Raw genomic sequence first — 16288 nt, forward strand, 5'->3', positions numbered from 1 at the left:
CATTTCAGCAGATGAAAGAGAAGAAAACAGCTGGCAACTTTTAAATGATTTAATGCAAAATTGTAAAACAAGCCAATTCTCGTTGGGCAGCCTCTTACAGAATGAGTGCACCTACTGCATGTTCAGGGTTTGAGTAGTCTCTTACAGAAGAGTCAGGCACATGCCTTTAGTCCCAGCACTCCAGGAGGCAGAGGCAGGTGGATCTCTGTGAGTTCAAGGCCACCCTGGGCTACTGAGCTAGTTCCAGGACAGCCAGGACTACACAGAGAAATCCTGTTTCAAAAAAGCCAGGTAAATAAATAAATACTTGGGTCCCAGTCCAGATGAACACTGCTCCAGCTATTTATCACTCAGGGTCTCCCTTGATAAAGTGAGGGGTCTGTGTAGATTTAAGATGCCTTCTCAGGAGAACACTTCCTAAATATAACCCCAGCAGCACAGACACTGAGAGAAACAATTAACAAATGGGCCTCTTGAAACTGAAAAGCTTCTGTAAAGCAAAGGACATGGTCAACAAGACAAAATGACAGCCTACAGAATGAGAAAAGATCTTCAGTAACCCCATATCAGACAGAGGTCTGATCTCCAAAATATACAAAGAACTCAAGAAATTGGACACCAAAAGAACACATAACCCAGTAAAAAAAAAAAAATGAGTACAGACCTAAACAGAAAACTCTCAACAGAGGAATATAAAATGACTGAAAGACACTTAAGTAATTGTTCAACATCCTTAGTCATCAGAGAAATGCAAATCAAAATAACGCTGAGAATCCAACTTACACCTGTAAGAATGGCCAAGATCAAAAATACTGATAACAACTTATGCTGAAGAGGTTGAGGGGTAAAGGGAACACTCCTGCATTGCTGGTGGGAGTGCAAGCTGGTACAGACCCTTTGGATTTCAGTGTGGTGATTTCTTAGAAAATTAGGAAACAATCTTCCTCAAGACCCAGTAATACCACTTTTGGGTATATATCCAAAGAATACTCAACCGTGCCACAAAGACATGTGCTCAACTATGTTCATAGCAGCATTGTTTGTCACAGCCAGAACCTGGAAACAACCTAAATAAATGTCCCTTGATCAAAGAATGGATAAGAAAAATGTGGTACATTTACACAATGGAGTACTACACAGCAAAAAAAGAAAAAAGAAAAAAAATAGACATCTTAAAATTTGCAGGCAAATGGATGGAGTTAGAAAACATTGTTTTGAGTGAGGTAACCTAAACCCAGAAAGACAATTATCATATGTAGTCACTCATAAGCGTTTTTAAACACAAAACAAAGAAAACCAGCCTACAAATCACAATCCCAGAGAACCTAGACAACAATGAGGACTCTAAGAGAGACATACATGGATCTAATAGACATGAGAAGTAGAAAAAGACAAGATCTCCTGAGTAAATTGGGAGCATGGGAACCTTGGGAAAGGGTTGAAAGGGAGGGGAGAGGCAGGGAGGGGAGTCTAGAAAAATGTAGAGCTCACTAAAAATCAATTAAAAATGCCTTCTAACTGCAATACAAAAGAAATAATTTGTTATACATTTATAAAATCAGTATCAATAAACAGTTTTCATTTCTAAATTGTAAAGTAAACTCTGGTAAATCTTCAAGTATTGCTCTTATACAAATATGATGGTGATATTATGAGATTTTTTTTCTTTCCCTAAACATCTAATGATGTCTTCCAGTTAAGTTTCTGCTGAGTGTGGTGGTTTTTATGTGTAATACCGGGACTTGGGAAGCTGAAACAGAAGGGGTTTCCACAGGTTTGAATCCAGCCTGAGCTTTGTTGCCAGAGATACACAGTGAAAACCCGTCTTAAGAAAGTCTACTTCTCTCTTTTTCGTGGCACCTCCTAGGCGGTCAGCTGTGCGAAGATGAAACTGAATATCTCCTTCCCTGCCACTGGCTGCCAGAAACTCATCGAAGTGGACGATGGACGCAAGCTTCGGACCTTCTATGAGAAGCGCATGGCCACGGAAGTGGCTGCCGATGCCCTGGGTGAAGAGTGGAAGGGTCACGTGGTCCGAATCAGTGGCGGCAATGACAAACAAGGTTTTCCCGTGAAACAAGGTGTCCTGACCCATGGCAGAGTGCGGCTGCTGTTGAGTAAGGGGCATTCTTGTTATAGACCAAGGAGAACTGGAGAGAGGAAGCGCAAATCTGTCCGAGGATGCATTGTGGATGCCAATCTGAGTGTTCTCAACTTGGTTATTGTAAAAAAAGGAGAGAAGGATGTTCCTGGACTGACAGATACTACTGTGCCTAGTCAGTTGGGACCTAAAAGGGCTAGCAGAACCCGAAAACTTTTTAATCTTTCTAAAGAAGATGATGTCCACCAGTACGTTGTCAGAAAGCCTTTAAACAAAGAAGGTAAGAAGCCCGGGACCAAGGCACCCAAGATTCAGAGTCTTGTGACTCCATGTGTCCTGCAACATAAACGCCGGCATATTGCTCTGAAGAAGCAACGAACAAAGAAAAACAAGGAGGAGGCTGCAGAATATGCTAAACTTTTGGCCAAGAGAATGAAGGAAGCCAAAGAAAAGCACCAGGAACAGATTGCCAAGAGGCGAAGGCTGTCCTCGCTGAGAGCTTCTACTTCTGAGTCCAGTCAAAAATAAGTCTTTAGGGGTAACAAAGAAATGATCAGACCTTGAAAAAAAAGAAAAGAAAAGAAAGTCTACTGGGCATAATGGTGCGCACATTTAATCTCAGCACTTGGGAAGCAGAGGCAGGCAGATTTCTGAGGTCAAGGCCAGCCTGTTCTACAAAGTGAGTACTACACAGAGAAACCCTGTCTCGGAAAATAAATAAATAAATAAATAAAATTTTAAAAAAATTTTAAAAAACAGGAAGGAAGGAAGACCACCATAAAAATATCTCAGAAATATTCTCCTGGAGAAATTCTCTGGTAGGTAAGAGCTTGCCCTGCCACCTTGCCCTGTAATCAGGAAGCCATGAGTCTGAATCTCCAGAATCCATGTAAAAGTCATCAGAGCAACACATGTCTCTATCCCCAGTGCTGTTAAAGCAAGATGGGAGGCAGAGACAGGGTTCCCCAGAAGTTCACAGGTAGATCAGGCATATAAACAACAAAGACCTGCCTCAGAGTGGAAGGTGAGAACAGATACCCAACATTGTCCTTTGACACACACACACACAGACACAGATACATGCACATATATAAACTCGTACACACAGAGACACATGAACACACACAGAGACACACAGAGAGAGACACAGAAACACAGAGACACAGAGAAAGAGACACACACAAAGACACAGATACATGCACACATACTTCTAAGCACACACAAACCCAGAGACACACAGAAAGGCACATAGAGAGACTCACATACACTCGCACACACACACAAACAGACACACACACACACAAATGGACATTCTACAATAGAAAACCATGGAACTCCCTAGCTAATCGGCTTGATGTAGGATATCTTCCTCCCTCTCCTCTCCCATTCCTAACAAGTTGTGCTACTGACAATCATTTGCGGTCCAGATGTGACACCTCCTCAGGTGCAGTGAGTCCCATTCTCCAAACTTTGGAATTTAGATAAGGAAAATGCAAACAAACGTGGAAAGGGAGTTGATCCTTAGTGCTGAGGTATTAGATGTAAACCTCAGGTATACAGAGAGCGGTGCTTCCTGGGGAAGGAGGTCTGCAGCAACAGGAGGCCAGCAGATGGTCCCAGGACTAGATAGATCCTCAGTTCCAGAACAGATGGTACCATCTCTCCTTGAGAAACACTCCAGTGCTCTCCCAATGAGGTTGCCATTTACCTCAACCATCTGACTTTCCTGCCTTCTCTCCTCCTTAGCCTCCCAAATATCTAAACTACTGCAAATGATATTCAAACAGAATGAAATGTCTGCTCTTCTGATTACCTCCTGACAGGGGAAGACTCCTGGCATGGCTGCTGGTCTGAGATACTTCTGTTCCATGCCTTCTATGGTCACGGTCCCCTTTCTTTCAAATCGTGAATTTTCTATCAGCTTAGCTAGTCTAAGCTACAGTTGACCAGTTCAGTATAGAGTTACCTCTACCTTGACCCTCCATTTCTGAACAATCCTTCAGACCTGCTGCTCTGAGTTCTCTTCCCGGGGAAGAGAACAGAACAGACACGAACCTAGTAACTGTAACTAGACTTTTCTTGCCTCAATAAAATGGGTCTTACTCATGTTTCCTCAGATCCTGAATTGAGAGGGGATAAGATATAAGTAGTTCGTGAAAAACCACAAAATTACAGTCTTTTGCCTAAAATCAAACAGTTAAAACAAATACCACCATTCCAACAACAAAAACCACTTTAGATATAAAAAGTCATGGTAAACCCTTAGGTAAAGTGATGATGTTCTGTTTCCTTGGCTCTAAGCCTGTATTATATCTATATATGCCAGTTTTCTTAGGGTTTTTATTTTTGGGAGGAGACACCATAACCATGGCAACTCTTATAGAGAAAACATTCAATTTGGGGTGATTTGCTCATAGTTTCAGAGGTTCAGCCCATTAATGTTATGGTGGAGAGCATGGCAATGCATAGGCAGACATGGTGCTGGAGGAGTAAAGAGGCCTATGTCTGGCAGGTAACAGGAAGTCGACTGAGACAGTGGGCAGTATCCTGAGCATAGGAAACCTCAAAGCCTGCCTCCACGGTGATACTCTTCCTCCAACAAGGCCATCCCACCCCAACAAAGCCACACCTCCCAATAGTGTCACTCCCTACAAGACTATGGGGGTCAACTACATTCAAACCACCACACCATTGTAATTACACACTCCAACACTCAGAACATGCTTCTGAGAGAGAACACAAATTATCTGAGCAAGAATGAAAGCTCTCCTGTTTAGTCCTGAGCAAACCCCAGCCACCTTGCCTCTAACAGGCAAACACGAGCCCTGTGGAATGGTACCAGGGTACCTCGAATTTCACTTCCCTCACTATGCAGTGACCACCAGTAGGAGCAAAGCCAACCCAAATGGCCAGCTAGAGAAGAGTTTGGTCCCTATTCAGGATCCTTTAAATCTTTTCTGACGGAAGGCCCAGGAAAAGTATGACACACGTGAATCACAAATCGGTCTTTTTTTTTTTTTTTTTTTTTTTGGTTTTTTCGAGACAGGGTTTCTCTGTGGTTTTGGAGCCTGTCCTGGAACTAGCTCTTGTAGACCAGGCTGGTCTCGAACTCACAGAGATCAGCCTGCCTCTGCCTCCCGAGTGCTGGGATTAAAGGCCTGCGCCACCCCAAATCGGTCTTTTGACAGACGGCCAGTCTATTGACTCCGAGAGGAAGACAACAGCGAATGCTAAGAACAAAACAAGAGTGACAGCTGAGGAATGTGTGGAAGACCAAGCTAAAAGTGCGGGGAAAAGCAGAGAGTGGGAGCAGAGCTTTAGTCCTAGCACGCAGGAGGTAGGGCAAGTGGATCACTGTGAATCCCGCCCCCCCTCCCGCGTCCCCGCGCCCCGCAGCCTCTCCCACACACACACAAAGCATGAAAGAAAAAGGAGGGTTGCCTGAGTTTTATGTGACTTTGGCATCCCAAGGGAACATTTCACAAAGGAATCTTTAATCTCTTTAAAATGTGTTGAAACATACAGTTATAGCAGCAAGGCCTCGTGAATCTGTGGAACGTGTGGGATGCTTGACTATCTGGCTGAACTTCTGGCGGAAAACTCCAGACTTTCCTATGACCTGCGCTTGCTCTCCACCAAAGCGCTGATTCATTTGAACTACGACGCCTGTAGGGAGCTTCATTTTTTTTTTTTAATCTGTAAATTTTGCCGTAATAATCTCATTTTAAAAATATAAACCTTTCTAGCTGGGCATGTTGTAACACACCTATTAACACGGCACTGGAAGGAGAGTCAGGCAAAGCTCTGTGAGTTCAAGGCCATAGACTCAGGCCCTACCCTTGCACGCGCACACAGACACGCATGCACGCGCACACACGCATGCCCCTTCTGGGTAGAATGTCTCTGACCTGTGAATACTTCTATTTCATTTGTAGTTGATTTCGTGCAGAATTATCAAAACAAAACAAGAGGGGCTGGAGAGATAGTTTACAGATTAACAGCACTGACTGCTCTTCCAGAGGTCCTGGGTTCAACTCCCACACCTACATGGTGGCTCACAACTGTAACTACAGTCCCAGGGGACCTGACATCCTCTTCGGGTCTCCACAGGAACGACACGCATGTGGTGTACAGATATATATCAAGCAAACAAATAGGTACATAAAATAAAGTCTAAAACAAAAATTTAAGCATAAAAATAGATTGTAATTTTTAGATCAATTATATTAAAATCATAATAGTGACTTTCCAATTATTGTGGAACTAATTTAAATTTAATTTTAAAATATTTTGTTCCAATATGAATTTGATAACTCAAGATTATGTGCATCAAAATGCTTTTTTGTGTCTCAGTCAAACTGAAAAATGAAACCATGGCTAGAACCTCATCTTATGGCTTCTGTAAACTCAGTCAAAAATTCAGTTCTAGGAACTGGGAGAGGTGACCCCTGGGCCTTTAATCTCAGCACTTGGGAGGCAGAGGCAGGTGGATGTCTGTGAATTTGAGACCAAACTGGTCCACATAGTAAGTTCTAGGACAGCCAGTTTAAAAAACAAATTCAATTCCAGGAGCTGGAGAGATAGATGGCTTAGGTAGCTTAGCAGTTAAGGCCACTCAGTGATCTTGGAGAGGACCTGAGTTTGAGTTTGGTTTTAGAACCCACGTGATGTCTCACAACCATCTTTAACTTCAGGTCTAAGAGATCTGAAGCCCTCTTCCAACCTCCTTGGCACCAGGCACAGAAGTCACACACAGACACACACACATACATACACAGTATATATATTGCACACATAAAATAAGATAAATTTAAAAGAAGTTTTAAAAAAATATTCAGTTCTGAGACTAGCAAGATTACTCATCTGGTAAAGGTGCTTGCCACCAAACCTGTCAGCACGATTCTGTTCCTGGCCCACATGGTGGAAGCAGAGTCTCACCCAGTTCCCATGGGTTCTCCTCTGACCCCCCAGAGCACAGATGCACACAGAGACACACTGAATGAGTGTTGTAATAAAGTAGTTTTAGTTCAATTATATACATTATGTATACTTTAAATATATAATATAGTAAATATATAGTATATATTTTATACAAAATAAAAATTGAATACTTTTTTATCTCTTAGTCAAATTAAAAATGAAATAATGGGTCAAGATGTCGCTGAAGGTGAAGAAACTGGTTCCTGCCCCTCCCAAAGCTGCAGTCAAAGTGAGGGCCTTGAAAGCCAAGAAGGTGGTGCTGGGGGGTGTCCACAGCCACCAAAGAAGATCCACATGTCACCCACCTTCCAGAGTCCCAAGACCCTGAGGCTCTGGAGGCAGCACAAATACTCTCTAGAGAGAGACCAGAGGAAACAAGTTTGAGGACTACGCCATCATCAGATTCCCCCTGACCACTGGGCCAGCCATGAAGAAGACAGATGATGATATCACGCTGTGCTCACCGTGGATGTCAAGGCCAACAAGCACCAGTGTAAGCAGGCTGTGAAGAAACTCTATGACACTGATGTGGCCAAAGTCCACACCTTAATAAGGCCTGAGAGAGAGAAGGAAGCCTGTGTTTGGCAGACTCCTGGCTATAATGCTCTGGATGTTACTGAGAAGACGGGGATCATCTAAACTGAGCCCAGCTGGCTAATTCTAAATATATATGCTTTCACTATAGAAAGGAAGGAAGGAAGGAACGAAGGAACGAAGGAAAGAACGAGCGAATGAACGAAGGAATAGAGAAAGAAAAGATCTTTATTAGTATCAAAAACTCTGACTTCACCTGCAATTAGAAAATTAGAAGTCTCTGAAAATGATAGTAAGAGACTTTTTTTTAAATTAAAGTTTAAGTTTATAGATGAGAGAAAAGAACTGGAGAAAGTGTACTGCTGACAAGGCATGCTGAAGAAAAGAATACATGCCTCCACAATGGTAGAAGGGGTGTCATCTTCAGTGAGTGAGTCAGCACACATTCCAAGCATAAGAATAATTGCAGGCATTTTTCAAGTGACAGTCACTTTACGAGTACAGCCTCATCTAATCCTCTCTCCATCACAGGCAAGTATCACTACTGTATCAAGGTACAGATGCGGAAACCAAGGTTTCCTAAGTGTGATCAGCATCCCTAAAAAGGCAAAGCTAGAACTGATCCATATAGATATTTCTCCAAAGATGATTGAGCACGAGCAATAAGGATACAAAAAGAGGTCTGTAAAGATGGCCCAGTGGTTAAGAGGGTGTGCTGCTCATTCAGAGGACCTGAGTTCGATTCTCAGCACCTACTTGAGAACAGCTCTCTACAGGCTGTGTGACTCTAGCTCAAAAGACAACACCTCTACTTGTTCTGGCCTCCATGGAACCTGTTCTTAAGCGCACGTACAAATCATGCCAATTTCTTTTATTGTTGGTGCTTATATATTTAATTCCGGTCATTTTCCAGTAGGTATGTGGACAGGCCATTTTGATTCCATGTACATTCAACTAATGGTTCATCATACCAGCTGGTTTTTATTACTGAACAGGCCGTGAAACCTCAGATAAATTGGCCTTGATCACAGTATGTAATTCTTTCAGAAGTCATTGAATAGTTCGCTAATAATTTGGCAAGAATTTCTGAGCTAATTTTCTTAAGAAATGGTTGCTCTGTCATTTTCCATTTTGTAGTTTGATTTTTGGCAATAGAAGCGCAGCTATCTGAAGTGAATTGTGTTCCCACTTTCCAGGAGATGATTGTGCGGATATTAGTGTGTTAATTTTCAATGCTTGCAGCAATCTCCAGTGAAGCTCCCTGAGTTTTGAGATTTCTTTCCAAGAAGTTTTTAAATTGTGATTTCAATTTCCTACAGTTTCAGGCTCTTCCAGGTATCTACCTTCTGTTGGGTGGATTATGGTCAATTCTTTTGTACGATGGCATTTACCCATGTTTTGCTTAATGGAACAGTCCTCAACCTTTGGAGGTTGCATATCAAATATCTTGCATATCAGGTATTTACATTACAATTCATAACAGTAGCAAAGTTATAGTTATGAAGTATCAATGAAATAATTTTATGGTTGGCGGTCACCATAAATGAGGACTAACTGTATTAAAAGGTCACAGCATTGGGAAGGTTGAGAACCACTGGCTAACTGTCTTTCTTGGATTCCATGGTTCCTATAATCCTTCTTTTACAATTTCCTCTTTAGAGAACTCCATTTAACTATTTTTCTTCTTCAGAAAAAGCCCACTGCTGACAAAAAATGCTTTAGTTTCCTTTCATCTAAGAATGTCTTCCCTCATCCTTGCTTCTAAGGGTTCTTTTGGTGGGTTTGGGATTTGAGTAGGTTTTTTCCTTCTGAGTGAGGTGGGATTTTTGTTTGTTGCCCATTTGTTTTTTGGGGAGTTTTGTGTTTTGTTTTGTTTTCCTTTCTGCACTTGGCAAGATGTGTCATGCCTTCCTTGTGCCTCTAGGGTTTCTGAAATCCACTGTCATTGGATTGTTCTCCCCTGTAGGGAAGGTGATATTCTTTCTGCTCTCCGGATTTGTTTCTTCATCTTTAATTCTCAGAAGTTGAAGAATGGGTGTCTTGACATAGATTTCTTTGCATTTATATTACTTAGGTTGTGTGTGCTTTATTTTAAATAATAGCTTTGTTGAGGTATAATTTGTAAAGCATAAAACTTAGCCTGTTAAAATGTACAATTCAGTAGCTCTTGGTATATTTATGGGGTTGTGAAACTTCATATCTAATTTTAGAATTTTTCCCACCTCAGAAAGAAACCCTATACTTCCTAGTTGTCACTGCCCCAACCCCTCCTACACCCTTAGCAACCACTAATGTTCCTCCTGTTTCTATACAGTTGGCCATGCCAGACATTTCACATAAATATGATAATTCAGTATGTGATTTCTTAAAAACTGGCTTCCTTTGCCTAGCATCTTTTCAAGTTTCATTCATATGATAACATTCATATCTAACGCTAATAAAAGTATTTTATTCCTTTTTAGGGCCAGATAATAGTCTGTTGTGAGGATGTAAGGAATGTATTGTTTACTCGTTAATCAGTTGATACCGCTATTGTTCTACTTTTGGAGTACTCATAGTCACAAGATGCTGCTATGAACATTTGTGCACCGTTCTGGGGTAGGCCTGTTTTCATTTTGGCTATGAGAACTGCTGAGAGACAGGGAGATTGTGGATTTAATTGTTTGAGAAACTGCTAGACTGTTTCCTAAAGCAGTCTTAGCATTTTATAACCCTGCTAGCAAGGCATGAGGGCGCCAGCTCCTCCTGTGCTCCCCAGTAACACGTGAAATTCCATAGTTATACTGTTGGATATCAAGTGGTATCTCCATGTTTTGATTTGCACATCCCTAATAGCTACTGATCCAGAGTTTCTTCTCATTGTCTTTTACTTCATTTTATATAAAAGGATTTAAGTATATAAAATGAAGTATATACATCATATTCTTTGTGTGTGTGTATATGTGTGTGTGTGTGTGTGTGTATTTCTTGACTTAGCTTGGTGGGACACACTTTCAGTCTCAGCACTCCTGAGGCATAGGCTTGTGAATCTCTGTGAGTTCGAGGCCAGCCTGGTCTTCAGAGCTAGTTCCAGGACAGTCAGGGATATACAGAGAAACCCTGTAATAAAAGGTGCAGGCTACTTTGTTTCGTCCAGCCCGGCTCCCTGTCGCCCAGCTAGCTTATACCAGAAACGACCACATGGAAATCTGTATTAATTAAATTGCTGCCTGTCCCATTAGTTCTGGCCTCTTATTGGCTAACTCTCACATCTTGATTCAACCAATTTCTAATAATCTGTATGTCACCACGAGCTCGTGGCTCACCAGGAAAGATTCAACATGTCTGACCTGGCAGCTTCATGGTGGGCAGCTCTCTGTCTCTGCCTCCTTTCTCCCAGCATTCTGTTCTGTCTACCCCACCTATCTAAGTTTTGACCTATCAAAAGGCCAAGGCAGTTTTCTTTATTCAACCAATGTAAGCAACACATAGAAAGAAGACCCTCCTATACCAAAACTCTGTTTTTAAAAACCAAAAAGAAAAAAAAATGCTCAATTTTCAGCACTTGCAATAGCTTTATGACCAATTTGTGGTTACTTTTTATACCCAATATGATGTACAGAATCAGCTTGACTCCTTGGCACATTTGCCCAACCCTTACAGCACTGCTCTTTAAAAAGGCTATCTTGCCTCCATTTAACTATGTTCAAATGTACTCAACTTCTTGAGTTATAGGTTCATATTTTTCAACAGATGCCAGATGCTTTCTGCTATTATTTCTAAGAATTTTTTTCTTATCCCTCATTCCTCCCTGGGTCCATGAATGGACCATGTATTACAGTTACTCAGTTCCATGATATTGCTCAGCTGTTGTCAGGCTGTTCTTGCTTTGTTAGTCTGGATAATTTCTTTACCAAGGTCTTTGATTTTATTCTTTCTCCCCTACCCCACCCCCGTCCCCTCTATTCTGTTGCTAAATTTGTCACCTGTGCCACCCCTGTCGTTTTGGCCTACAATCTCCTTCTGCCCCATACAGCTTGAGTCCTTGATGAATCTTTTTCTGCTATACCTATGGTATTGGGGGGTATTACACTACAAGGTTTAGAATTTTTGTTTGTTATGTTTTGTTTGTTTTTCAAGACAGTGTTTCTCTGTGTAATAGCCCTAGCTGTCCTAGAACTAACTCTTGTAGACCAGGCTGGCCTCGAACTCACAGAGATCCACCTGCCTCTGCCTCTGGAGTGCTGGGATTAAAGGCATGTGCTCCCACTGCCCAGCAAGATTTAGGATATTTTTGGTGGCGCACGCCTTTAATCCCAGCACTCAGGAGGCAGAGGCAGGCAGATCTCTGTGAGTTCGAGACCAGCCTGGTCTACAAGAGCTAGTTCCAGGACAGGCTCCAAAACCACAGAGAGAAACCCTGTCTCGAAAAACCAAAAAAAAAAAAAAAAAAAAAAAAATTTAGGATATTTAATGTTCTTCCTTTTACCTGACTTTTTCTGAAAGTGCTGGCAAGATGAATGGGGTAGCAGACAGATATTGCCCACTACGGCCAATTTAGTAGAGAAGCCCAAGTTCCTCAAGTGTCTTTCTTTGACAATGAAGAGAGAAGGCCCCAGAGGTAACAAAATTGTAGACATTATCCTAGGGAAGAACAAACTAGGCCCCTTACTCTACCCAAGAGTAGAAATTAGGCTGTTAGGTCTTTGTTGATATGGCAAAGGGGTGGAAGGAGGGTTAGTTAGGATTTCTGTTGCTGTGAAGAGACACCATAACCATGGCAACTCTTATAAAGGAAAACATTTAATTGAGGAGGCTCACTCACAGGTTCAGAGGTTCAGTCCATTATCATCATGAAAGGGAACATGACGACATGCAGGCAGATGTGGTGATGGAGTAATAGCTGAGAGTCCTATCTTGCAGACAACAGGAAGTTGACTGAGACACTGGGCAGTATCCTAAGCACAGGAAACCTTAAAGCCCGCCTCCAGTGGCACGCTTCCTTCAACAAGGCCACACCCACTTGAATGAAGCCACATCTAATAATGCCACTCCCTATGAGATGATGGGGGCCAATTAAATTCAAACTACCACAGAATGTGTCATAATTTTCTTTGATTTTTGCTGATTTAACCGGTTCTTTTCCAAAAGTTTTCTGTATCCTATGCTGCCCCTTCAGCTGGAGAGAGCAGTGTTTTGATGGACCTTTTTTATTGTTTGTGTTTTGTCTGGGCCATTGGTATTTCCAGCTAGTTGAGTCTTCAGTTTCAAGTGTGGGATATGTAAGGCCGAAGAAAAACCTAAATTCATCATTATGTCCTTCCTCGAATCCCAAGGTCCTTGCTTAGTCTGTTTTCTATCAGAGCCTCTTCTGTTTGCTTTCTATGTAATGCCTGGGACTTTTAGCTGTACTGAGAAGAACAGTGAACACTGTCTACTTCATCTTCCCAGAAACGAGAGTCTGAGTAGGGCATTTTTATAAATAGAATTATATTTAAATTACTAGGAGTTATTAATAGCTCAAGGAACTTTGAAGTTAATTTTTCCCATTTAATAATAACTCCTAATTTATCATTTTACAAATTAAGGCCTTATATAAGGGTTTGCTTTAAGTAAGAAATACCTATAAATTATTTACATATTCCTGAATTACTGTAACCCCCCCTTTCAACTCTTAAATTCCCGAAATTATTGCTTAGAAAATATTTTCCTTAAGGTTAACGTGGAGATGTTTCAAAGCAGAAGACAATTCCTTAAACTGTCTGGTGTTAAATGATGAAGCGTTAAGAAGGGGAGTGGGTACAGGGTAAGATAACAGTATCTTTCCCGAAGGACAACTGGAAAAACGGTTCTCAGAAGTACCCTATTTTAAAGCTTGCCTGCCTGAAACATTACTTCAGTTCTCTTGGTGAATTTTTATATAATATTGGTAGTTACTAATCACTACTAATAAAATAACTTATTAATAGTCATAAAAGTGTTACTAAAATAATGAAATATTAGTAATATTTGCCTATTAAAGATATTTAGCAAGTTTTGACTTTCAGACCTTTTTTTTTTCAAAATCACCCCCTCCACCCAGGCAAACATGGTCATTTATATTCATTAATGTCCAGCAATACTTTTATCTATTGCCCCATTGCTGCCTGCCTACTGCTATTGAATTCCTCATGTGCTTTATCTTCCTTAGTCCTGTCTAAGACAAAGTAAAGGTCTGAGAGACAGAACTACACGCAAGCAGGAGTGGTAAGGCTGGCATCTGGATGCAGGTCACGGAAAAGTCGGCATCTGGATGCAGGAGTTTTGGTAAAGCCAGCATCAGGATGCAGGTTGTGACCTCCTGAGTATCACAGGGTTTTTGATGTTGCTACATCTGACAAAGTAAGCAACTTTTCTTTCCCAAGGGTTGGTTTTCTCATGGGGGTAACTGTTAATGTTCTTTAATTTTTGTCTTTGTCAACTCTTTCGCCTAAGGAAAATTTAATGTAGAAATTAAAGAACATAAAGGTTGTGAAGAGAAAAGCAATGTTTATTTACCATCTTAAACTTCAAAATATGTCAATGAAAAATGCCAACAACTCTGCAGAGTTTTGCCACATGAAATGTAAAGAGAAAAACACCACCGAGTAGCCATTATTATATGCACAAAGGAAAAACGAAATAACAGGAAAGAAAAATTAAATAAGCCATGTTAATAAGCTTCAATGACAAATAAGAGTTATTATTTAAAACACATATTTTTAATTTAGGCTAGAAGATGAGACAAAGGCCACCTAGATAAACATCTCTTCTACCCACAGTCACTTCACGGTGTCCTTTTTATTTCAATGTTATGAAAGAATAGATTCTTGGGTTACTTCATCTCAATTTCATAACATCTGATAACCAAGTATTTTTTTAAAAATTTTTGAGGGAACAAATGCCTCAATACTCAATTCCTCCTCCCTTCCAATTATTTCCAAAGTATTATTTAGGTGAATTTATATTAACTGCCTGGTAGGTCTCATAACCGTCATTAATTGCTATCCTTTCTGATTGGACTTAGATTTATTCATGTGTATGAGTGTTTTGCAGACATGGATGTCTGTGTGGTATGTGTCCCTGGTGTCTGAGGAGGTCAGAAGAAAGCACTGGATTCCTGAAACTGGAATTATGAAGTTATGATCGACCATGTGGGTTCAGAAATAAATGCAGGCCCTCTGCAAAAACAAGGCTCTTACCCACTGAACCATCTCTCCAGCCCCTAATCTTTTAGATTTCAACAATCTTTTGTTAAGCTCTAGCAATGTAAAACTCGGCTACCACAATCCTGAGTTATACAAGTCCCTAGTCTGCAATGCAATCTTTTAAGTACAAAACAAGCCCTGCTTGCATTTCCTCGGAGACTCACCAAACAGCTCTGGGAAAAGGTTTACATTAAATTGTTTCCTGGGGGGAACATATTTCCTCTTAGAAACCCCCTTTCCAAGAATACTACTTGATCCAGCTTCCATTAAGTTAACATTATAAAATGCTGAAATGTATATTTTGGCTACTTTATTTTTTGAGACAAGGTTTCTCTGTGTAGTTCTGGCTGACCTGGAACTCTCTCTGAAGACCAGGCTGTCCTAGAACCCAGCAATCAGGCAGCTTCTGCCTCCTGAGTGCTGGGATTAAAGGTGTGTGCCATCACACCCAGTCATATTTTAGTTATTTTAAATATTTTCCCCTTCTATGTTCAACTTTCTGATAATAAACGTCATCTTTTACTCAAATATGAGTTAAACTAATTGTAATGGATATTACAAGAGAAGATTCTTACGTTTCTTAATAAATAAGCCGTCTTAGTAAACGTTTAGCATTTTCTAGAATTAGGCACTATACCATATATAAAGTGATGAAGAGCACTAAGTGCCTAAACAAAAAGTATGTGCCACTAAGTTCTGGTGTGAGGATGTCTCCCCTGCAACTCCCCTTAAGAAATAAAGAGCACCTTGCTATGCACATTTCCAATATTCATAGAGTATATTTGTGTGAAAGTAATCGCTGGGAAGGAGAACAATTCTTATCTATTCATTACCATCATCACAAATGGGTTTAAACATGTCTACCTCTCCCATTTGAAAACATTTTCAGTTTGAAATAACAGTACTTTTCTCATAGTGGCTGTATAAAGCTAGGAGCGCTAATTATTTCCAAGCACATAAAGTAGTTTTGTATTAAGATACAGACCTAGAGAAGTAAATTTAATTTTCTAAATAGTTTCATTTTGTTTGCACAGCAGCACAGCTCAGAAACCCGTCTGGTACCAAGCGGGCAGCGGGCCGCCTACAGCCATCTGCCTCATACCGGGGAAGCTGTGGGATAAGCGGCGGCTCCCGGGACTCGGCTGTCACTCGAGGGGCTACAGCGGGGGACACAGTGTGGCCGGGGCACGTCACCTCCTGGAAGGGCCCTGCATCTAGACATCACACTCACGGGCCGGGCAGCGACAGAGCCCCACGCTGGGCCTGCGGGGCAGCGAGGGCGTGGGGGGACGGGCGCGGGGCCGAGGACGCGACCTCGGGGCCTGCTCGGGAAACCGCTGTCGTGCGCCGCCCGACGCAGGCCAGCAGGCCCAGGCCGCGGTTTCCCCAGCCCCGCCGCCGTTGCCAAGGCGACCGCCGCCGAAGATTCCCGCGCCGGGCTCCGCCCCCCGGCCAATCGGACCGGCGC

At 41.6% G+C, this 16288-nt stretch overlaps 1 protein-coding gene across 1 annotated transcript; it reads left to right on the forward strand.

Moving 5' to 3' along the window:
* The first annotated feature begins 1885 nt into the window (after positions 1 to 1885).
* LOC121455946 (40S ribosomal protein S6-like) lies at positions 1886 to 2629 on the forward strand. The gene has a single exon (XM_041663731.1). It carries the CDS (start codon positions 1886 to 1888, stop codon positions 2627 to 2629), a length of 744 nt encoding a protein of 247 aa, XP_041519665.1.
* Positions 2630 to 16288: the final 13659 nt, after the last annotated feature.

The sequence above is a fragment of the Microtus oregoni genome, unplaced genomic scaffold, assembly GCF_018167655.1.
Source record: "Microtus oregoni isolate MIOR12 unplaced genomic scaffold, Mior012 000014F_ref0000157, whole genome shotgun sequence".
NCBI lineage: Eukaryota > Metazoa > Chordata > Mammalia > Rodentia > Cricetidae > Microtus > Microtus oregoni.

Bases quoted from the DNA above. Each gene is read 5' to 3' on its own strand.
- LOC121455946 (XM_041663731.1), top strand. From the start codon at position 1,886: ATGAAACTGAATATCTCCTTCCCTGCCACTGGCTGCCAGAAACTCATC.